Source organism: Polypterus senegalus, chromosome 1, assembly GCF_016835505.1.
Source record: "Polypterus senegalus isolate Bchr_013 chromosome 1, ASM1683550v1, whole genome shotgun sequence".
Lineage (NCBI taxonomy): Eukaryota > Metazoa > Chordata > Cladistia > Polypteriformes > Polypteridae > Polypterus > Polypterus senegalus.
The window spans coordinates 309426689-309451539 of NC_053154.1; the positions used below are offsets into that span (position 1 = coordinate 309426689).

Below are 24851 nucleotides of genomic sequence, written 5' to 3' on the forward strand. Positions count from 1 at the left end.
AATTTCACCCTGGGGACAAAAAAGATCCATCTATCTACAAATCAAAGGAGACCTAATAGTACTTTGGCATTGATGAGCAGTGGGTGCTGCCACTGGGGATGCTGGGGGATGTAAGACTGATCAGCCACCTTTTGTGTTTCCACGCAACCCACATCTGGAATACTAATCACCCACTGGATTACAGTTCCTTTCTGGATTTATGTGCTTGTCCTGTGCCTGTTTGTTCACACAATTTCATTTTGGTTGGTAAAAGTCTTTGTCTGGGAAATGCTCCCATTAATAAAGTATCTATCTATCTATCTATCTATCTATCTATCTATCTATCTATCTATCTATTATATAGTGCCTTTTAATCTATCTCACTATCAATCTATTATGCCATGCCTTTCACTCTATCTATTGTATACTGCCTTTCACTCATCTATCTATAATATAGTTCCTTTCACTCTATCTATCTATCTATCTATCTATCTATCTATCTATCTATCTATCTATCTATCTATCTATCTATCTATCTATCTATCTATCTATCTATCTATCTATCTATCTATCTATCTATCTATCTATCTAGTGCCTTTCACATCTATTTACAATATATTAAAAATAGCAGCGGCCCTGAAGGGCACTGAACCCTACTGGACACTATAATTAACATCACTCAATTCTGATAGGTTTCCTCACACTACAACACTCTGCTTCCTTCCAAAACTCTACCCATGATCCTCACTGTGATAAGACAATCAAATAAGAAACGTATCCTTATCTAAGGATAATAATAAAGAATGCTTCTCAGACCCTGTCATTTTGGGGTGCCTTGCTCGCCTCCTGTCCACTTTCTGACTACTGTAAAGAGGAGATGGGCCCACATTTCCTGCTGTGATAACATAATACATTTTCTTGCAAACACTTCCCATCCTTGACTTGGGTTGTACTTCAATAATATTTACCCACCCAATGTTTCTCTGTATGTTTTTTACTTTGTTCCATTTTACCCCCTATTTTGCCATCCAATTAAATTGCTGGGCTGGATTGGCCACACACGCACACACACGCACACATGCACACACGCACACACACACACACATATAGATAATAGCATTTTAAGGTTTACTAACAGAATTAATACATTTTTCTGCAAATCTTTACACTTAAGTCAATTCATTTTATTGCAGAGCGAGTTTCCTGTTCAGCTGGTTACAAAGGAAAGATGATGCCAAAACACAAGATAACATGGGACACTTTTAGATAAATGCAGGAGAAAGCGTGGCTTTGAGTTAAAGCACAAACCTCACTTAGTTATCTAGAGGTGCAGCTCCAGCCTATTTGTCTGCTGTTGTATTCACACACGTCACGTTTGTCCATTTCTCAGTTCTAGTTAGGTTTGTGACTAATTACGGCATACACTGATGTGATATCTTCACTTTTCAGTGTTCTCTCCGTGTTCTGAATTGTCGTGACAAAAAAAAACATAGAAAAGAGTAATTTAATTTAAAAGTATCACTCAAAAGTATATTAGCTACACTACCAATCTTATTTTCTTCTTTCACTTTCGTTAGTATGTCCCCATAATTCAGACTGCATGATTTTTTAGTGCCCTCCATAATGTTCGGGACAAAGACACATTTTTCCTTCATTTCCCCCACTGCTCCACAGTTTATAAGTGCAAATCAAAGAATTCAAACAATCGCGATCAAAGTGCACATTGCAGACGTTCATTTCAGGGGATTGCCGACATTTCAGTCACACAATTCTTTTTCTTCCTGTTCCTGTCATTTCAGCCCCCATTATGTTTCGACTGTGCCAGCCATACATGCTCAAGCCATAACACCCCCAGCACCACCCTGTTTAACAGATGAGGTGGTCTGTTTTGGATCTTGGGCAGTTCCTTGTTGCCCTCACCATCACTCTGATGAGGTTTACCTTTATCTTGTGTCCACAAAACCTTTACCCAAAACCTTTTTCTCCAGTTTTAGTCTGGCCATCCTGCTTTTGTGGTTTGCATCTTGTAGTGTGTCCTCTGTATTTCTGTTCATGAAGTCTTCTGCTGATAGTCATCTCTGACATGTCCACATCTGACCCCTGAAAACTGTTTCTGTCAGACAGGCATTTCAGGATTTTTCTTGACCATAGTCTGTCATCAGCAGTGTTGGTCTTCCATGGCCTACCAGTCCCTTTGTGTTTATTGAGCCCACCAGTGTGTTCTTTCTTCTTCATGATATTCCAGACAGTTGATTTTGTTTTTTTCTAATGTCTCTAATGGTTGTATTCTTGTTTTTCAGCCTCATAATATCTTCATTGACTTTCATTGGCACAATTCTTGTTCACATGTTGAACAATGACAATGGCAGGCTTCAAAGGGGGAACTGCAAACTGAGGTATCTTATGAAGCCATGAAACCCACCTAATGAATCACAGACACCTGAGATGCAAATTGTCCCAAACATTATGGAGGACACTGTATTTTGTTCATCTCTTTTATGCTTTGTTCAAGAAATTATTGGAAAAATATTTCCAAACTGAAATTATTATTATACTTTTGCAACAAACATACAGTCATTTGAAAAAGTAAGTACACCCCATGGAAATTGTTTGCCTTTTTAACATATTAGAATTAGCAAACAGTAAATCATCATGCAAACAATGTCTACAGATAATGTTCATATACTTGAATAAAAACATAAGGACAATTTGTGTTTCAACCAAAAAACTATCAATGTTTCCAAAAACTATCAATAGATGTAATTGTCTGCTGAGGAAAAAGCAAGTCCACCATTCAGCTCAGAGGCTGGTATTGTCCCCATTAGGAGGAGTAACTAATTGTAAGCCAGGGTGCCCAATTCTAGTCTTGGTGGGCCACAATGGCTGCAGGTTTTCATTCTAACCATCTTCTTAATTAGAGGGCTGTTATTGCTGCAGATTAACTTGTTTTGACTCAGTTTTAATTGACGTGACTCAGACCCCTTAGCTGTTTCTATTTCCTTAATGAGCAGCCAAACAATAATGAGAAACAAAACAAGCCGTCACATGATCATCTAACTTGAAAATAAAGAAAGTTGAAGGTCTCGGCCATGTGGGTTTGTTCAGGTCACCAAAACATCTTGACGGTGATCTTAGAAAAAGCAGAAGATCAATAAAATGCTGTGGCAGAATTAGAGCAGCAACAAGTCATGATATCAACAGCAAGATTTGGCTTCTGGTTGGAGTGAAATTGGCTGGAGTTTGACGTTCTAATTTAGGTGGTCATCCATTAGCTCATTTCACGTCTCATTTCTGTTTGGCTTTAATTTAATGAAGAAAATAATCAATTCTGGGGACTTAATCCTTAAAAACAAGGCTATTAAAATGAAGGGAAAATGAGTTAATTAGCAGTGAAAACTGAACACTGATTAGGAATAGGGTGAGAATGAAAACCTGCAGCCACTGCGTCCCACCAGGACCTGAGTTAGACAACCCTGTTGTAAGCATTTTGCATAACTGGTCACCAGTCTCTGACATCAGCTCAGCGATATTTTAACCCCAATGCCTTCAGCTGTGACTGTTTCAAATCCCTTCACAATATTTCACTAATGTAGTGAAAAGGTATTTCCATTCAATCATATAAAAATGCTATTTCTGCATCCAATGATAATAATATCTCTGGGGTGTTTGGCTTTGCTAGTGAGTATATTACATTAAAAAAGCGTTGAAGATTGAAAGATAAGTGTCGACCCTTCATAAATCCAGTTTGATCTTGTGATATTACCGAATGCAGCACTTTCTCCATCCTCCTAGCTATGATTTTTGAGAGTATCTTAACATCATTATTCAAAAGTGACATTGGCCTGTATAATGCACGTTGTAATAAGTCCTTATTTTGTTTAGGAAAGCCGTTGATTAATGCTTGGCGAAAAGTTTGAGGTAGAATTTGATTGTCTCTAGCTTCTGTACATGTTGCTAATAAGAGGGGAGCTAGCTGAGTGGAGAATTTCTTATATAATTCAGCAGGGTAACCATCAGGGCCTGCTGCTTTCCCGCCTTGAAGTGACTTTATAGCATCTAGTAATTCTGATAGCCCAGAGGTTTATCCAGTTCCTCCACACTAAAAGTATCTATTTGTGGTATCTGTAATGTATCCAGAAATACATTAGATTGTGTGTTGTCTTCTTTAAACTCAGTAGAATATAAGGATTTATAGTAGTCTCTAAATGTGTGCATTATATTTTTATGGTCAATGATTTCATCTCCGTTTGTGTTGGTGATTACTGGGATTGCATTGCGAACTTCTTGCTTGTGGATTTGTTGAGCTAAAAGCTTATTAGCTTTCTCTCCGTGTTCATAGTAATGATGTCTTGATTTATAAATTAGTTGTTCAGTTTCTTTAGTTGTTAAGAGGTTGCGCTCTGAATGCAGAGCCTGCCTTTTCCTATGTAGTGCCATGCTTGGACGCCGGGCATGTTCTTCATCTATTCTAGTAATTTTGCTTTTTAGGTCTGATACTTTCTTGGTTTCTAATTTACTCCTGTGGGAAAGATATGAATTAATCTGTCCTCTTAAGAAGGCCTTTAGAGTTTCCCAGTGTATTCCTGCAGAAACCTCTGAGGATGTATTTGTCTCTAGGAAGAAACTGATTTGTTTTGATATAAATTCTGTACAGTTCTCGTCTGCTAACAGAAGCAGGTTAAGATGCCATCTGTGAGATGAGTATGTGGGGCATAATGATTTTAGCTCTAAGATCAGAGGGGCATGGTCAGAAATAACAATAGCGTCATACTTGCAAGATTTAATCGTAGGCAAGAAATTATTATCTATAAAGAAATAATCAATCCTTGAGTAGCAATGATGTACTGGTGGGTAGAATGAACATGTTCTTGAGTTTGGGTTTAGAAACCTCCAGGGGTCTGATAAGTTGTGGTCAGTTACAAACTGTGTAATTGTCTTTGCAGTGTTAGATGTCATCCCCCCTGTGACAGGAGTCCTATCTAAGAGTGGATTTAAAACACAATTAAAGTCCCCAGCCATTATAATTTTATGAGTGTTCACATTGGGAATGGATGCAAATACATTTTGCATGAACTCCTTATCATCAACATTAGGTGCATAAACATTTATCAAAATCATTTTACAGTTAAATGAGTTGTCCATGACCATCATACAACTCCCTTCAGGATCAGATACTACATCTGATGCTACAAATGAGACTGTTCTATGTATAAGAATTCCCAAACCTCTAGTTTTCTCTAGAATGGAACATTTGGTAGTCCAGTCTTTTTGCAGCCAGAACTGATCCTTGCTTAGTAAGTGGGTCTCCTGTAAAAATACTATTTTAGCATTTAAACCTGTTAGGTGAGAGAGTACTTTCTTTCTCTTTAATTCGTAATTCAGGCCTTTAACATTCCAGCTCACAAAGTTACTTGTCCCATCATGGAGACATTGATTCTGAATATTTGATGTAATTTTGAAGTCTTAACTGTAAGGGAGACAGCTTTAACCTTAATTTCCAATTCTCCCCACAAGTTATTGCCATGTAGCCTATTGTTACATTGGTAGTTATCATTATAAGGATTAATAGGATAGATTAGATATAGCCTGCTCTCTTTCTCTCCCCCCTTGTCCTTCACAATATTTCAATGGGATTCAAATCACGGCTTTGACTCTACCAGTCCATAACTCTCCATTTCTTTTTATTTGTAGCCATTCCTTGGAAGATTTGCTAGTGAGCTTCATATCATTATCATGTTGAAAGGTCCATTTTCAGTTTAGCTTAGGCTTTCAGACAGATGGCCTCATATTCTTCTAAAGCACACTCTGATGTGATGCAGAATTCACAGATGACCTAATGACTGCAAGCTGTCCAGACAGCAAAGCAACCCCAAACCACATTTCCACCACCTTGCTTCACAGTCGCTTTTTGGTTCTTCTTCTGAAATGCTGTCTTCAGTTTATGCAAGTCTTGCTAGAATGCTTGCTTTGGCTTTTCCCTGACTCACCTCACATGCAGGTCACATTTGTTCAGTCTCTTTTTGATTGTAGTTGTATGCACTTTGACACCAACTGTTGCAAGAGTTACCTGCAGCTTCTGCAATTTAATTTTGAGATTCTTGGAGACTTCTTTTATTTATGCTGAGGCTATGGTGCTCAGTAGGGAAAAAGTGGACTTTCCTCTGAGTGGGTGGTGAGTTACTGCTTGAAATGGAAGGGCTTACATACCTCAGGGTCTTGTTCACAAGTGAGGGGAAAAGGGATGGTGAGATCCTCAGATGGATAGGGGCAATGAGTGCAGTTTTGCAGTTGTTATACCGTTGTGTATTGGTGAAGAAGACGCTGAGCCAGCAGGTGAAGCTCTCATTTTACCTGCTATTGCAGCAGTGCTACCACTGGGAAGGACTCCATTTCCCAGCAGCCCCAAAAAGGTATTGCCCTCATTACATGTCTGAAATGGGTGCATGGGGCTGCTGGGGACAAGAAAGGTCAGTGGGAAACTTGAAAAGTGGCCAACGAATCATCAAAAGGAAGGTCTGTGTTTCTGTGTACCCCTTTGTCCCGTCAAATGTAACCCCTGTGAAATCATTTATACCCTGGATCGATGGATTAATAGTCTCATTGCCTTCCTGTCATGTGTATAGTGGTGGATAAGTCGTCATGCGTCTTCAGAGGGAGCACTCCCACAAACCTCACCCCTCACCACTCAGGACTACCGGTAGGACTGTTTAATTAATTTCTTATGGAAGCTGTTCCTGGAATTTTCGCCACCATATTTACTTTATATCATTTCGTCCATTTCTGCTACATTGGAACTGTGTTAAGGACATTGTCGTGAGTGTTTGTTGTGAAGTGCTTATTACTGTGTGTTGTATTTGATCTTGGCGTAGGGGAAGAGGCGGATTAACTGATTATTTGTTATCTATATTTACTTGCCATTTAATATATTATTCACTCATGTATTTGATCTGCATCTTTGTCTCTGAGTGTGTGCAGGTTGGGATTCGATCCTGGAATATCCACCCAAAAAATAAATACATCACCGTCCTATAGATGGTGTGAATCTGAGTGGCACCAACCCGCTATAATATATTTCCTAACCCTCACCTATGATCATGAGCTTTGAGTAATGACCGAAAGAATGAGATCATAGGTACAAAGCAGCTGAAATTAGCTTATTCTGCTGGGATGCTGGACTCACCATTAGAGATAGGGTAAGAAATGCAGACATCTGGGAGAGGATCGGAGTAGAGTCACTGACCCTCCACATCGAGAGGAGCCATTTGAGGTGGTATGGGCATCTAATTCAGATGTCTCATGAATGTGTGCCTGCATAGGTTTTACAGGCATGTCTTGCTGGGAGGAGTCCCTGGGAAAGAACCAGGCCTTGCTGGAAGGGTTATATCTTCCAGAAGGCCTGGGAATGCCTTGGGATCCCACATTAGTAGTTGGCAAGCGTGGCTGGAGAAACGGACGTTTGGGGCTCACTGCTAAGACTGTTGTCCCCATGACCTGGTCTTGGATATGCGGTAGAAAATGCAAGTCCTGGACAAATTAGCATTATAAGTAACCTACAAAACTAGATCTCTAGTTGGTTACCCAGCAGGAGACAAAGAGAACATAAAAAAGGAGAATTCTCCATATGGAGTGAGGTCATCATTGGAGTCTCTTAGGGGTCTGTCCTTGGACCCTCATTACTTTTTCTGATTTATATTAATGACAATGATTCTTGTATAGTTAGTAACCTTGTCAAATTCACAAATGACAGTAAAACTGGAGGGATGGCAGACACTGAGGAGGCAGCAGAAAGAGTTCAAAATGACCCCGACAACCTTCAGAAATGGGCGAACACCTGGAGAGTGCAGTCTAATGTACTATACAAGAGAGCAAAGTGCTACACATGGACAAAAGGAACAACAATGATAAATACAAGATGGGAGACATTGAGCTACAGGAACCAACATCTGAAAAGGATTTAGGGGGTTTATGTTGACGCAACATTTCATCAACTAAACAATGCAAAGAAGCAATTAAAAGGGCAAATAACATGTTAGGTTATATCATGAAAACTGTTGAATTTAAGACGTTATATTCAGACTGTATAATGCACTAGTGAAACCACATCTGGAGTATTATGAGAAGTTCTGGTCAACTCACTACAAGAAAGACTGTGCAGGGGAGAACAACCAAGTGGATCATGGGACTGAAGGACATGTCCTACTCTGACATTCAGAGAATTAAATCTGAGAAGACTGAGTGGGGACCTAATCCAGGTATTTAAAATCCTCAAAAGCACTGATCAAGTAGATTCAGCAACATTCTTTCATCTTATGGGAGAATCAGGTACTCAATGATGTCAGTGGACATTCAGGGGAAGTGCATTTAAGACAGAAGTCAGGAAGCTCTTCTTCACACAGAGTTGTGAGACTCTGAATCAATCTACCAAGAAATTAGAGCAGAAACTTCAACAACCTTTAAGAAAAATCTAGATGAGATGTTGGGACAGCTTAACTATTAGCTAAACACACGGGCTTACCAGACAGAATGGTCCCCTCTCATTTGTCAAATGTCTCATGTTCTTATGTTGTAGTGGTTGTTTGAAATTTACACCACTTGTAGATGGTTTCCCTTACAGTGGAATGATTGATTTCAAGTTATATTGAAAGGTTTTTTAAATCCGTTGCCAAACTCATAGGCATCCACAATGTTTTATCTGAGGGTCTTGACGAGAACTTTTGATCTTGGCATGGTGACACCCCACAAGTCAATAGCAAAGAGAACACCAAAACCTCAATATCTGTGGTTTAAATAAGACAGTCAGGTCCACCTGCAGATTCCATAAGGAGGTTCTAATCATGGGCACCTCATCTAGAACATCTGATTTTAATTTGATGGATTTGAAGTGGCGATTAATGGAGAGATGGTCTTACTTTTTCCAATTGAAAAATCATTTTTGTTCTTTTAGATGTTGCGAATGAATACACTACATCAGTTTGATTCATCATTTGTTCAAGTATATCACCTTTGCACTGTCTGCATGAAGATCTACTGTTTGCCTGTTCAAATATGTTGAAAAAGTCAACAATTTCCATGAGGTAAACTTGATTTTTCATGCGACTGAATAAAAATTACATTTTCAGGGAATGTGTTCCTCCTACATGACACAACATAACTTAAATTTTCTGACAGTGAAATTAAAGCTAAAGAAAAACCTGCACAACTAGCAGACAGGCGACAGTTCCGCATTTCTATAACATCTACGGCTCTCAAGGATATTTGGAAAACAACATGTTGGTTGCAGTAAGAAGTTGTTTACCTGAGCATCGCTTTTGTTTGACACGCAGCACTTCAGTCTTTTTCTGGTCATGCAGCCTTATTTGAAATAAATAAAAAGTAAAAAAAAAAAAGAGGATTGTACGTGAGAGAGTTGCAATTATTTCAGGTTAACAAACCAGTTATTTTCTTTTACAGCTGTTTATCATGCAGTTTTTTTCCAAAGTAACTTACAATTTACACACATTCTGATGTGGAAGTATACAGTGCTGACATGGACAACCAAATCTAGTTGTGACTCTAGTCTTTAGAAGAAATATGTAGAGTCTACTCATGACAAGTGCTAAACAATTTTGCTTTTCTCTAATACGAAAAAAAAAAAAAAAAAGATGACAATATCCATCCATTATCCAATCCACTATATCCTAACTACAGGGTCATGGGGGTCCGTTGGAGGCAATACCAGCCATCACAGGGCGCAAGGCAGGAAACAAACTCCGGGCAGGTCGCCAGCCCACCACAGAGATGACAATATCATTTTATCTAATACCATTCAGAAAAACCCAAAACAGTTATATAAGTAAATGCTGTTAGATGAAGAGGATGTGACATGAGAGAGAAGAAAAGGACGACAAAAATGAAATGGTATGACAAGCACATTCTCAAGGAAAACCCATTCTGTGTGTGTTGGCTTTAGTTATTTAATTGAAGCTCCTGGTAAGCACCTCATTTCTTCTTACAAAAGAGGCACATGGTTGTGGCCAATCCACTTTGTTCTAGAAAGTCTTTTTTTTTTAAAGAGGTAGGTGGGCTGCCGCTATCAGAACTGTCTATTACCGTAAATGTTAAGATTTCATCTCACAAAACCACAGCAAACTACAAGCTTAAAAACAAAACGTCAAATGGTGGTCGTGAACCACTTCTCTTTCCTATGGTTGCTTATCTTCTGATTTTGTTTCTCATTCTATAAAAAGTTAAACTGTTCCCAAGAGCCTTTTAATGTATTCCTAATAATAATAATAATAATAATATGGCGGCACAGTGGCACAGTGGTAGCGCTGCTGCCTCACAGTTAGGAGACCCGGGTTTGATTCCCTGGTCCTCTCTGCATGGCATTCACTTGCCCTCCTCCGGGTGCTCTGGTTTCCGCCCACAGTCCAAAGACATGCAGGTTAGGTGCATTAGCGATCCTAAAATAGTGTGTGCTTGGTGTGTGTGTGCGCACCCTGCGGTGGACTGGCGCCCTGCCCGGGGTTTGTTTCCTGCCTTGCGCCCCGTGTTGGCTGGGATTGGCTCCAGCAGACCCAGATAATGGATGGATGGGTGATAATAATAATAATAGTATAAGGATAAATCAAAAAGTTAACACAATTTGAAAATTACAAGATAACCACAATGGATAGAAGTGGGTATAATTCAAGACTGTTGTAATAGCTTATGTGTAGTTTTAACAGGCACAGCTCAGTGCTCCTCCATTAGTCAAGTTCAAGCCAAAATCAAATAGACATCGATGCTCTGGGATTGTTGAACAACATGCCATCGTCAGATTTCTTCAGACAGAGGGAGAGAAACCTGTTAAAATTCACTGACGAATGTTGGCTCAGTACAGAAGTGAAAACAGCAGGACTCCATAAAAAGTTGATGAATGGATGAGGTTTAAAGCAGGAAGAGCAGATACAACCAACCAGGCTTGAGCCGATCGACCATCAACATCATGCCCACATAGCAAACGTCTTGATCAGAGAAGACTGCTGGATTATGTTGTCCGCTCTTGCTACAAGTTTGGATGTCAGCTGTGAATCCGCACATGGCAGAGTGCTTGATGACCTAGGATACCGTAAAGTTTGCACAAGATGGCTATCCAAACAGCTTAAAGATCTACTCAAGCCAACCTGCTGAAATTTAGTGAATTTCAGCAGTTTTGACTCCCTATGCCTACAGAAACCTCACTACGATGTGTTCATGTTCATGTCACCTTGGCTTCATCACACTGTTCCAGCGTGGTGCGGTGGTGTCACCTAATGCACTTGGGTCCCAATCCAGGTGGTTTATTGAATGGTGGGTGTGGCAATCAGCACATGCCCCCCACCGCTGGCTATCTTCAGTTAAACTAATGGCAGAGTACTGCGCTGTGTCCTTTACTATTTTATTGCTCCTTCTTGCTTTCTCTACTCCTCCATTTCCTCATTTGCAACATGTTTCAGTGCTTCACTATGTATCACCTCAAGTATTAATGAGGGATGGTTGCGCTGATCTCTCAATGGCACTTGCATATTTAATTAGCCTAACCCTCGATTAACCACTCTGTGTCAGGACACCTACACTAACATTTGCAACATGCCAAAAAAAAAAAAAGCTGCACCGGCCATTTTAAAAACAGCCCTATGACATCACACAGTACCAGACTTTCAAACTGGTTTGGACAGTATTGAGCATAAAAACACCAAGTAGTCAAACATGCACATCTTTGATATGTGGGAGGAAATCAGGATCAGCAGGACAAAAGCATCTTTTGCTGGAATCTACCTTTAGCAGTGTTTATTTTATTGATGGTGCTTAGCTGAGCCATGTTTGTCTACCAGAGAAAAATCCAGACAGATAGGGGCAGAATATGGCCACCTCAAATACAACAATTCAGATGTAATATATATACAGTCATATGAAAAAGTTTGGGAACCCCTCTCAGTCTGCATAATAATTGACTCTCCTTTCAACAATAAAGATACCAGTGGTGTGTCTTTGATTTCCTAGGAACATCAGAGCACTGCGGTGTTTTCCAAACAAAGATTTTTAATGAATCAGTATTTAGTTGTATGGAATTAAATCAAATGTGAAAATCTGGCTGTGCACAAATGTTGGTCTTCTTGACATTTTGCTGATTTGAATACCTGTTACTGCTCAATGCTGATGACTTGGTTGGATGAGCTCGTTAAGCCTTGAACTTCATAAACAGGAGTGTCCAATCATGAGTGGTAAAAGGTATTTAAGGTGGTCAATCGCAAGTCGTGCTTCCTTTTGACTCTTCTCTGAAGAGTGACAGACAGCATGGGACCCTCAAAGCAACTCTCAAAAGATCTGAAAACAAATTGTTCAGTCTCATGGTTTAGGGGAAGGCTGCAAAAAGCCATCTCAGAGGTTTAAACTGTCAGTTTGAACTGTAAGGAAAGGAATCAGGAAATGGAAGGCCACAGGCACAGTTGCTGTTAAATCCAGCAGGTCTGGCAGGCCAAGAAAAATACAGGAGCGGCATATGCAGAGGCAGGATTGTGAGAATGGTTACAGACAACCCACAGATCACCTCCAAAGACCTGCAAGAACATCTCGCTGCAGATGGTGTATCTGTACATCGTTCTACAATTCAGCGCAATTTGCACAAAGAATATCTGTATGGCAGGGTGATGAGAAAGAAGCCTTTTCTGCACTCACGCCACAAACAGAGTTGCTTGTTGTATGCCAATGCTCATTTAGACAAGCCAGATTCATTTTGGAACAAAGTGCTTTGGACTGATGAGACAAAAATGAGTTATTTGGTCATAACAAAAAGCGCTTTTCATGGCAGAAGAACACCGCATTCCAAGAAAAACACCTGCTACCTCCTGTCAGATTTGGTGAAGGTTCCATCATGCTGTGGGGCTGTGTGGCCAGTTCAGGGACTGGGGCCCTTGTTAAAGCCGAGGGTCGGATGAATTCAACCCGATATCAACAAATTCTTCAGAATAATGTTCAATCATCGGTCACAAAGTTGAAGTTACTTAAGCAGGGGTTGGATATTCCAACAAGACAATGACCCAAAACACAGTTCGAAATCTACAAAGGCATTCATGCAGAGGGAGAAGTCCAATGTTCTGGAATGGCCATCACAGTCCCCTGACTTGAATATCATTGAAAATCTATGGGATGATTTGAAGCAGGCTGTCCATCAAATTGAACTGAACTGGAGAGATTTTGTATGAAGAATGGTCAACAATACCTCCATCCAGAATCCAGACACTCACCTGTCTAATTTTGTTATGATGCGTATTGCATATTTTCTGTTAATCCAATAAACTTAATGTTACTGCTGAAATACTACTGTTTACATAAGGCATGTCGTATATTAAAAGGAAGTTGCTACTTTGAAAGCTCAGCCAATGAGAAACAAAAATCCAAACAATTAAGAGGGGTTCCCAAACTTTTTCATATGACTGTATAATATATAATCGTAAAGAGGTCTCTTCAAAGCCACCTGCTGTGTTATAGGAAGCAGAGTCATAAGAAAACTGAAATGTTTACAGCTTTTATAGCTTTAGTAAGGAACAACTAAAACCCTCAGGATTAAAGTATCACATTGAGTAGCTTATAGCACTGAAATATACCAACAGCCACAAAACCATGAAACCACTTAAATAGTCAAATAAAAGAAGAAGATATACAAAGCAGAAAATGAGCAGCTAAGACAGAGCAGAGGACACAAAACTAAAGTGATACTTTACAAAGTCTAGGGATTAAAAAAATAATTATAGAAGAGCAGTTATGTGCACTTACCTATCAATACCAAGAAAAGGAGATTGAAAAATAATGAAACAGCAAGAACAAATTTCACACCTTAAAAAAAGTGTAGAGTAATATTTTAGAAACAATGCAAAACATGAAAGTTTAATTTTGTAAAAAAAAAATAGAGAGCTATACTTAGGCATATACACATATACAGCTACAGTTATTGCATATACACGGATCCGACACAACATTAAAAGTGCTGAGAATGGACACAAATAGATGAACATACACAGGCTTGGTCCGCAATAGAAATTAAATCCTGCTGCACTGCTTTATATTCTTTGCTTTGTAGCCCAATAAATACAAGTTTTTGCCAATTTTAATTTTTGTATTTTAGTTTTGTTTATAATGTGTGTTTAATCTGTTGTTCGGTGTCCTTGAGTGTTTAGAAAAGTGCCTACGAATAAATAAAATGTATTATTAAAATGATATACTAAGAACCCAATTGTGCTTCTCTCACTCAGAATATGAACCAATGTAGGAAGCATTTTAAGAGAGAGAAGCTTTTATCGGTGGCACCTCTACATGAGAACCATCTTTTTCCACCCTCTCAAACATATGCAGTTTTTAATGCCTGGAAAACATTTGGGATTAAACCACTTAGAGATCTGTACATAGACAACGTCTTTGCATCCTACGCACAACTACACTCCAAATTTAACTTTCCAGCAACACATTTCTTTCACTACCTTCAAATTAGAAACTTTGTTAAACAGAACCTGCCCAATTTTCTCCATCTCCCACCTCCCTCTATGCCGGAAAAAATATTGATCAGTCTTGAGGACTCAGACAGCATTTCTGTGATACAGTGGTACCTCGGTATACGTCCACTTTGGAATAAGTCCAACTTGGTATACGTCCTGTTTAGATGCGAAACATTTTGCTTGGTATATGACCTTTGTTTGGAATACGACTCGTGTGCTAGAACACCGCGCGCTACCCGCGTTTACCTTTCTTGAGACAAAGCCACGACTGCCCACGAGCATCAGTACGCCAGTTGCTAGCATTCAGTAAATAAAAGTATGAAAAGTATGAAGGTGGCATGCATCTCCGGGACATGGCTGCTGCATACCGTATGCCGAGAATGACGGTATCTACGATTGTGAAAAACAATGACGTTATTAAAAAGTAAATTGAGGTTACATTTTCATTTATTTCATCTAATTGCTTTTGTATTTATGTATTTTAGTATTAAGCAGTGTTTAAATTATTTTATACAACCCCATCAATGTATAATATGCCAATAACAAAAGGATTTTTTTTTCATGAGAACGGATTAATCATTTTCCCTTTATTTCTTATGGGAAAATTTCATTTGGTATACGTCCTGTTTGGTATAAGTCAAAGGATCTGGAACAGATAAAGGATGTATACCGAGGTACAACTATATATAAAAAATATTTTACAGTCCTTCCCTTTTAAAGATCAAAGAGGTCACTGGGAAAAAGATCTCTCACTCAACATATCAGAAAAGGAGTGGAAGGTAGCAAAGCAGAGAATTCATTCAAGTTCCATATGCGCAAAGCTTACAATTATTTAACTAAAAATGATATATCAAGCACATCTCTCTCATTTAAAATTGTCCAAAATGTTTTCAGGGCAAAATCCAACCTGCGAACGCTGCAATCAAGTCCCAGCCTCACTGGGTCACATGTTTTGGGCCTGCACCAAATTAACATCATTCTGGACCAAAATCTTTCAGTGGCTTTCAGACAGCATTGGTGTCCCAATCCCTCCTAATCCACTAACAGCTCTGTTTGGTGGGCTCACAGAGGGGCTTAAAGTGGAGAAGGACGAACAAACTGTCAAGGCCTTTGCTACACTATTAGCACATAGACTTATTGGAAGAATCCTAACTCTCCTCTCCTAAGTCAGTAGGTAACTGATGTTATACACTATTTGAAACCGGAAAAAATCAAAACCTCACTTAGAGGATCTGTGCAGAACTTTTTCAAAACCTGGCAGATCGAATCTACAGTATAATATTTTACAATAACCTTTTAAAAAACTGAGGAATCAGATTCTCTCCCCTCTTTTACTCCATTTATCTTTATTTGTGTATTAATTAATCTGTGTATGAAGTGTTTATTTGATTTTAATAAATTCAGTAAAATTTAAATAATAAGTAAATAAATAAATACAAAAAACAAAAGCGAATATCATTGATTATTGCATCACAATGGCACCTGTCAAGGGGTGGCATATATCGGGCAGCAAGTGAACAGTCAGTTCCTGAAGGTGTTATGCAGGACCTTGAAAAATAGGCAAGCATCAGGATTTGACTAATATTTGGCAGTGGCTTGACAACTGGGTCAGAGCTTCTCCAAAATGGGAGGTGATTAGAACCTACCAAAAGTGGTAAAAGGAATGACAACAAGTAAACCAGCAACAGGGTCATAGGTTTCCAAGGCTCATTGATGTGTATCTGTTGCAATCCTACAGAAGAGCCACTGTGGCACAAATTGCTGAAAAACATCATAATAGCCATGAGAAAAATGTGTCAGAACACACAGTGCATCATGACTTTCTAAATAGCCACAGACTGGTTAGTGTGCCCATGCTGACTCCTGTCCTACACCGAACGCAAATACAAAGGGGCACGTAAGTGTCTAAGAACTGAACCATGGAGCAATAGGAGAAAGTGGCCAGATCTGATAAATCAGTTTTCTTTTAGATCATGTGGACAGCTAGTTGTGTGTGTGTCACTAACCTAGGGGAGGGTTTGGCAGCAGGATGCAGTATGGGAAGAAGCCAAACGAGCAAAAGTAGCATGATGCTCTGGGCAATGCTCTGCTAAGAAACTTTGGGTCCTGACATTCATGTGGATGTTACATTGACATGTACCACCAACCTAAAGAATTCTGCAGACCACATACACCCCTTCATGATAACAGCAGATTTCAGTAGAATATTACACTGTGCCACACTGCAGAAATTATTCAGGAATGGTTTAAAGAACAGAACAAAAAGCTCAAGGTGTTGATTTGGCCTCCAGAGTCCCCAGATCTCCATCCAATTGACCATCTGTAAGATTTGCTAAAAAAACAAGTCCAATCCATGGAGGCCCCACCTGGCAACTTAAAAGGCCTAAAAGGAACTGCTGCTAACGTCTTGGTGCCAGATACCACAGGACACCTTCAGAGGTCTTGTGGAGTCCATGCCTTGATGGGTCAGAGCTGTTTTGGTGGCTCAAACATCTCTTTAAATTGTTATTTTCATCATGCCCTAGATATGTTTTTTCCTCTCTGAAGCGTCACTCATGCCACTTTTTATAAAATGTTCACTTCTTCTTCCTGATTTAAAAATGCTGAACATGCAAAAGGATGCAATAGCTCTTGTGGTTTATAAGAAATTACTACAATGGTTTACAGTTGTGCTTGAAAGTTTGTGAACCCTTTAGAATTTTCTATATTTCCGCATAAATATGACCTAAAACATCACCAGATTTTCACTAAAGTCCTAAAAGTAGATAAAGAGAAAACAGTTAAACAAATGAGACACAAATATTATGCTTGGTCATTTATTTATTGAGGAAAATGATCGAATATTACATATTTGTGAGTGGCAAAATGATGTGAACCTCAACGGATTAGCAGTTAGTTTGAAAGTGAAATTCGAGTCGGGTGTTTTCAATCAATGGGATGCCAATCAGGTGTGAGTGGGCACCCTGTGTTATTTAAAGAACAGGATCTATCAAAATCTGCTCTTCACAACACGTTTGTGGACGTGTATCATGACACGAACAAAGAAGATTTCTGAGGACCTCACAAAAATAGTTGTTGATGCTCATCAGGCTGGAAAAGGTTACAAAACCATCTCTAAAGAGTTTGGACTCCACCAATCCACAGTCAGACAGATTGTGTACAAATGGAGGAAATTCAAGACCATTGTTACCCTCCCCAGGAATGGTCGACCAACAAAGATCACTCCAAGAGCAAGGCGTGTAATAGTCAGCGAGGTCACAAAGGACCCCAGGGTAACTTCTAAGCAACTGAAGGCCTCTCTCACATTGGCTAATGTTCATGTTCATGAGTCCACCATCAGGAGAACACTGAACAACAATGGTGTGCATGGCAGGGTTGCAAGGAGAAAGCCACTGCTCTCCAAAAAACACATTGCTGCTCATCTACAGTTTGCTAAAGATCACGTGGACAAACCAGAAGGCTATTGGAAGAATGTTTAGTGGACGGATGAGACCAAAATAGAACTTTTTGGTTTAAATGAAAAGCGTTATGTTTGGAGAAAGGAAAACACTGCATTCCAGCATAAGAACTTTATTCCATCTGTGAAACATGGTGGTGGTAGTATCATGGTTTGGGCCTGTTTTGCTGCATCTGGGCCAAAACGGCTTGCCTTCATTGATGGAACAATGAATTTTGACTTATATCAGAGAATTCTAAAGGAAAATGTCAGGACATCTGTCCATGAAGTGAATCTCAAGAGAAGGTGGGTCATGCAGCAAGACAACAACCCTAAGCACACAAGTCGTTCTACCAAAGAATGGTTAAAGAAGAATAAAGTGAATGTTTTGGAATGGCCAAGTCAAAGTCCTGACCTTAATCCAATCGAAATGTTGTGGAAGGACCTGAAGCGAGCAGTTCATGTGAGGAAACCCACCAACATCCCAGAGTTGAAGCTGCTTTGTACGGAGTAATGGGCTCAAATTCCTCCAAGCCGGTGTGCAGGAATGATCAAAATTTACCGGAAATGTTTAGTTGCAGTTATTGGGAAGTCACACCAGATACTGAAAGCAAAGGTTCACATACTTTTGCCACTCACAAATATGTAATATTCAATCGTTTTCCTTAATAAATAATTGACCAAGTATAATATTTTGGTCTTATTTGTTTAACTGGTTTCTCTTTATCTACTTTTAGGACTTGAGTGAAAATCTGATGATGTTTTAGGTCATATTTATGCAGAAACACAGAAAATTCTAAAGGGGTCACAAACTTTCAAGCACAACTGTATATCTAATATAACAGCCAGTAGTACAACAATGAATTTCATTACATACCTAGTGAGGAGATAATCAGCCTCAGCCAATTATTGACCACTTGTGCAGGCACATTTGTTACCTTCATTTATCAGATGATTATTTTTTGGTATTATTTTCCATTGAATCCTTAAACCAATGCTTTCTAAATTCTTTCATTGGCATCAAACCTTAGAGAAAGTGGACAGGTTGATTGCTGAGTTTGAACAGGTTAATATATTCTGTTATGGATGTTGTGGCAGATGCCCGGGCCCTACACCTGGCTGGGATGCTCCTTTGGCACTGAATCCAGGGTATCACCCATGGGAGGCTTATTTCTCCCCTGCAACACTTGGTGGCAGCCCCCTGGGTTGCACTGGGGCCACAATTATGGAAGACTGGAGCTCATCCCTGTTGGGCTCTGTGGTCACCACCAGGGGAGCTGCACGGCTTCCTGAGCCCACGTGGGTTATAATGCTACAACACCCTGAATTAGGTTAATTATCACCTGAAGCTCTCCCAGGTGGGCTATAAGAGGGGACTGCAGCCACTACTCAGTGCGCCAGAGTCGGGAGGAGGAGGAGAACAAAGCTGCCTGGGAGGAGTAGAGGAAGAAGAGTGTGTGTTGGTGCTTTTCTTTTGTGTGTGTGGCAGGAGGCTGGGGACCAGACCCCGCCAAGATGCCTGGAAGGATCAGGAGGCGATCTATATGTACCCTAGGCCACGAAGGCCAGCCTAGATAGCAAGGGGACCACGGGGAAGTAGCAAGGAGGCTCAAACCCGTGGCTTCCGCCAGGGATTGCCCCAAGCCTCATAAAGCCAGGCAGATGCGCAATTCCACCACACCTGGGAAGGTGGAGGAAGGTCCTTCCAGCGACGCCCAGAGTGCTTCCATCCGCCACACCAGGAAGTGGGAAGAACGTCAGCAAGCACCTGGAGCACGTCCAGGTGACTATAAAGGGGGCCGCCTTCCTACATTCAAGGAGCGAGAGTTGGGAGCTGGAGGTAGACGAAACTCCAGCGACAGAGGGAAGAAAGCTGGCCCAAGGACATTTGAAAGGCTGTTATTCATGACCTGGAAAAATAGGCAAGCATCAGGATTTTGACCAATATTTGTCAATGGCTTGACAACTGGGTCAGAGCTGCTCCAAAATGGCAGGTCTTATGGGATGTTCCCAGGATGCAGTGACTCTGCTAAGAAACCTTGGGTCCTGGCATTCATGTGGATGTTACATTGACATGTACCACCAACCTAAAGAATTTTGCAGACCACGTACACCCCTTCATGATAACAGTAGATTTCAGTAGAATATTACACTGTGCCACACTGCAGAAATTATTCAGGAATGGTTTAAAGAACAGGACAAAAAGCTCAAGGTGTTGATTTGGCCTCCAGAGACCCCAGATCTCAATCCAATTGACCAACTGTAAGATTTGCTGGAAAAACAAGTCCAAACCATGGAGGCCCCACCTGGCAACTTAAAGGCCTAAAAGGAACTGCTGCTAACGTCTTGGTGCCAGATACCACAGGACACCTTAAGAGGTCTTGTGGAGTCCATGCCTTGATGGGTCAGAGCTGTTTTGGTGGCACGAGCATCTCTTTAAATTGTTATCTTCATGATGCCCTAGATAAGTTTTTTCCTATCTGAAGCGTCACTGATGCCACTTTTATAAAATGTTCACTTCTTCTTCCTGATTTTAAAATGCTGAACATGTAAAAGGATGCAATAGCTCTTGTGGTTTATAAGAAATGACTACAATGGTTTACAGTTGTGCTTGAAGTTTGTGAACCCTTTAGAATTTTATATGTTTCTGCATAAATATGATCTAAAACATCATCAGATTTTCACTCAAGTCCTAAAAGTAGATAAAGAGAAACCAGTTAAACAAATGAGACAAAAATATTATACTTGGTCATTTATTTATTAAGGAAAATGATTGGATATTACGTATTTGTGAGTGGCAAAAGTATGTGAACCTCAACGGATTAGCAGTTAGTTTGAAAGTGAAATTCGAGTCGGATGTTTTCAATCAGGTGTGAGTGGGCACCCTGTGTTATTTAAAGAACAGGATCTATCAAAGTCTGCTCTTCACAACACGTTTGTAGACATGTATCATGACACGAACAAAGAAGATTTCTGAGGATCTCATAAAAAGAGTTGCTGATGCTCATCAGGCTGGTAAAGGTTACAAAACCATCTCTAAAGAGTTTGGACTTCACCAATCCACAGTCAGACAGATTGAGTACAAATGGAGGAAATTTAAGACCATTGTTACCCTCCCCAGGAGTGGTCGACCAACAAATATTACTCCAAGAGCAAGGCGTGTAATAGTCGGCGAGGTCACAAAGGACCCCAGGGTAACTTCTAAGTAACTGAAGGCCTCTGTCACATTGGCTAATGTTCATGTTCATGAGTCCACCATCAGGAGAACACTGAACAACAATGGTGTGCATGGCAGGGTTGCAAGGAGAAAGCCACTGCTGCCCAAAAAAAACATTGCTGCTCGTCTGCAGTTTGCTGAAGATCACGCGGACAAACCAGAAGGCTATTGGAAGAATGTTTTGTGAACAGATGAGACCAAAATAGAACTTTTTGGTTTAAATGAAAATCGTTATGTTTGGAGAAAGGAAAACACTGCATTCCAGCATAAGAACCTTATCCCATCTGTGAAACATGATGGTGGTAGTATCATGGTTTGGGCCTGTTGTGCTGCATCTGGGCCAGTACGGCTTGCCTTCATTGATGTAACAATGAATTCTGAATTATATCAGAGAATTCTAAAGGAAAATGTCAGGACATCTGTCCATGAACTGAATCTCAAGAGAAAGGTGGGTCATGCAGCAAGACAATGACCCTAAGCACACAAGTCGTTCTACCAAAGAATGGCTAAAGAAGAGTAAAGTTAATGTTTTGGAATGGCCAAGTCAAAGTCCTGACCTTAATCCAATTGAAATGTTGTGGAAGGACCTGAAGCGAGCAGTTAATGTGAGGAAACCCACCAGCATCCCAGAGTTGAAGCTGTTCTTTACGGAGGAATGGGCTCAAATTCCTCCAAGCAGGAATGATCAAAATTTACCGGAAATGTTTAGTTGCAGTTATTGGGGAGTCACACCAGATACTGAAAGCAAAGGTTCACATACTTTTGCCACTCACAAATATGTAATATTCCATTATTTTCCTAAATAAATAATTGACCAAGTATAATATTTTTGTCTCATTTGTTTAACTGGTTTCTCTTTATCTACTTTTAGGACTTGAGTGAAAATGTGATGATGTTTTATGTCATATTTATGCAGAAACATAGAAAATTCTAAAGGGTTCACAAACTTTCAAGCACAACTGTATATCTAATATAACAGACGGTAGTACAACAATGAATTTTATTACATACATTTCTTGATAAATTTCAGTCGGATTTTAGAACAAATCACAGCACAGAAACTGCACTCGTTAAAGTAGTAAATGATTTGCGAGTGAATGCAGACAGAGGCCATTTATCTGTTCTCATCCTCTTAGAACTGAGTGCTGCATTTGACACCATTGATCACAATATTCTTAGAAATCGCCTTAGTCAATGGGTGGGCCTCTCTGGCATGGTCTTAAATTGGTTTGAATCCTACCTGAGAGGGAGATAATTTTTTGTTAGTTGTGGGAATTACAACTCGAAGACACATGATATCCAATATGGTGTTCCACAAGGCTCTATCCTGGGTCCGCTGCTCTTCTCAATCTACATGCTTCCGTTAGGTCAGATTATCTCAGGGCACAACGTGAGCTACCACAGCTATGCTGATGACACACAACTGTACTTATCAATAGCACCTGATGACACCGACTCTCTTGATTCACTAACAGAATGTCTGACTTGTATCTCAGAATGGATGAATAGTAACTTTCTCAAGTTAAATAAAGAGAAAACTGAAATCTTAGTGATTGGCAATAATGGATACAATGAGGCTATTAGAAATAAACTGGATACATTAGGATTAAAAGTCAAGACGGAGGTAAAAAGCTTAGGGGTAATTGTTGACTGTAATCTGAATTTTAAATTGCATATTAATCAGATCATTAGGACAGCATTTTTTCACTTAAGAAACATAAGTAAAGTTAGACCTCTTATATCACTGAAAGATGCTGAGAAATTAGTTCACGCGTTTGTTTTCAGTCGACTAGATTACTGCAATGCAGTCCTCTCAGGACTACCCAAAAAAGACAGAAATCATTTGCAACGAGTGCAGAATGGAGCTGCTAGAATCCTAACTAGGGAAAGAAAATCCGAACACATTTTTCCAGTTTTGATGTCACTACACTGGTTGCCTGTGTCTTTCAGGATTGACTTTAAAATTCTGCTTATGGTTTATAAAGCCTTAAATAATCTGCCCCATCTTATATATCGGAATGTCTGACACCTTATATTCCAAATCGTAACCTCAGATCTTCAAATGAGTGTCTCCTTAGAATTCCAAGAACAAAACTTAAAAGAAGTGGTGAAGCGGCCTTCTGCTGCTATGCACCTAAAATCTGGAATAGCCTGCCAATAGGAATTTGCCAGACTAATACAGTAGAGGAGTTTAAAACACTGCTGAAAACACATTACTTTAACATGGCCTTCTCATAACTTCACTTTAACTTAATCCTGATACTCTGTATGTTCAATTTCCTCATAATAACTATTCAAGGTGGATCTAAAATCCATACTGACCCCTACTCTCTTTTCTGTTTCTTTTTCCGGTTTTTTTGTGGTGGTGGCCTGCGCCACCTCCACCTACTCAAAGCTTCATGATGCTCCAACAATGATGGACGGATTAAAAGGCAGAAGTCTACATGACCATCATCATCATCAAGCCCTTCCGTGAGAACCCTAAATCCAAAGAGGACTGTTTCATTTATGTTAGGTAGAATGCCCAGAGGGGACTGGGCGGTCTCATGGTCTGGAATCCCTACAGATTTTATTTTTTCTCCAGCCGTCTGGAGTTTTTTTGTTTTTTCTGTCCCCCCTGGCCATTGGACATTACTCTTATTCAATGTTAATTAATGTTGATTTATTTTGTTTTCTTATTGTGTCTTTTATTTTTCTATTCTTTATTATGTAAAGCACTTTGAGCTACTGTTTGTATGAAAATGTGCTATATAAATAAATGTTGTTGTTATTGTTGTTACATACGTAATGAGGAGATAATCAGCCTCAGCCAATTATTGACCATTTGTGCAGGCACATTAGTTACCTTAATTTATCACATGATTGTTTTTTTATATAATTTTCAATTGAATCATGAAACCAATGCTTTCTAAATTCTTTCATTGGCATCAAACCTTAGGGAAAGTGGACAGGTTGATTGCTGAGTTTGAACAGGTTAATATATTCTGTTATGGATGTTGTGGCGGATGCCCGGGCCCTACACCTGGCTGGGATGCTCCTTTGGCACTGAATCCGGGGTATCAGCCATGGGAGGCTTATTTCTCCTCCTGCAACACTTGGTGGCAGCCCCCTGGGTTGCATTGGGGCCACAATTCTGAAGGACTGGAGCTCATCTTTATTGGGTTCTGTGGTCACCACCAGGGGGAGCTGCACGGCTTCCTGAGCCCACGTGGGTTATAATGCTGCAACACCCTGAATTAGGTTAATTATCACCTGAAGCTCTTCCAGGTGGGCTATAAGAGGGGACTGCAGCCACTACTCAGGGCGCCAGAGTCGGAAGGAGGAGGAGAACAAAGCTGCCTGGGCGGAGCAGAGGAAGAAGAGTGTGTGTTGGTGCTTTTTTTTGTGTGTGTGTGGCAGGAGGCTGGGGACCAGACCCAGCCAGGATGTCTGGAAGGATCGGGAGGCGATCTACAGGTATCTGTACCCTGGGCCACGAAGGGGCAACCGCCTTGGATAGCAAGGGGACCACGGGGAAGTAGCAAGCAAATCTGTGGCTACCACCAGGGAGTGCCCCAAGCCTCATAAAGCCCGGAAGATGTGCACTTCTGCCACACCTGGGAAGGTGGAGGAAGGTCCTTCCAGCGACGCCCGGAGTGCTTCCGTCCGCCACACCAGGAAGTGGGAAGAACGTCAGCAAGCACCTGGAGCACAACTGGGTGACTATAAAGGGGGCTGCCTTCCTACA

At 40.3% G+C, this 24851-nt stretch overlaps 1 protein-coding gene across 1 annotated transcript in view; it reads right to left on the bottom strand.

The window, feature by feature from the left end:
• Window positions 1-1141: 1141 nt before the first annotated feature.
• LOC120514840 overlaps window positions 1142-24851 on the bottom strand; it is a 35933-nt gene continuing 12223 nt past the window's right edge. Inside the window, exons 5-7 of the mRNA XM_039735442.1 lie at window positions 13756-13815; window positions 9275-9330; window positions 1142-1443 (exon numbers count right to left, since the gene is read on the bottom strand). Of these exons, the coding sequence (XP_039591376.1) occupies window positions 1372-1443; window positions 9275-9330; window positions 13756-13815 (188 nt within the window). The 3' untranslated portion in view covers window positions 1142-1371. The remainder of the gene's footprint in view (window positions 1444-9274; window positions 9331-13755; window positions 13816-24851) is intronic.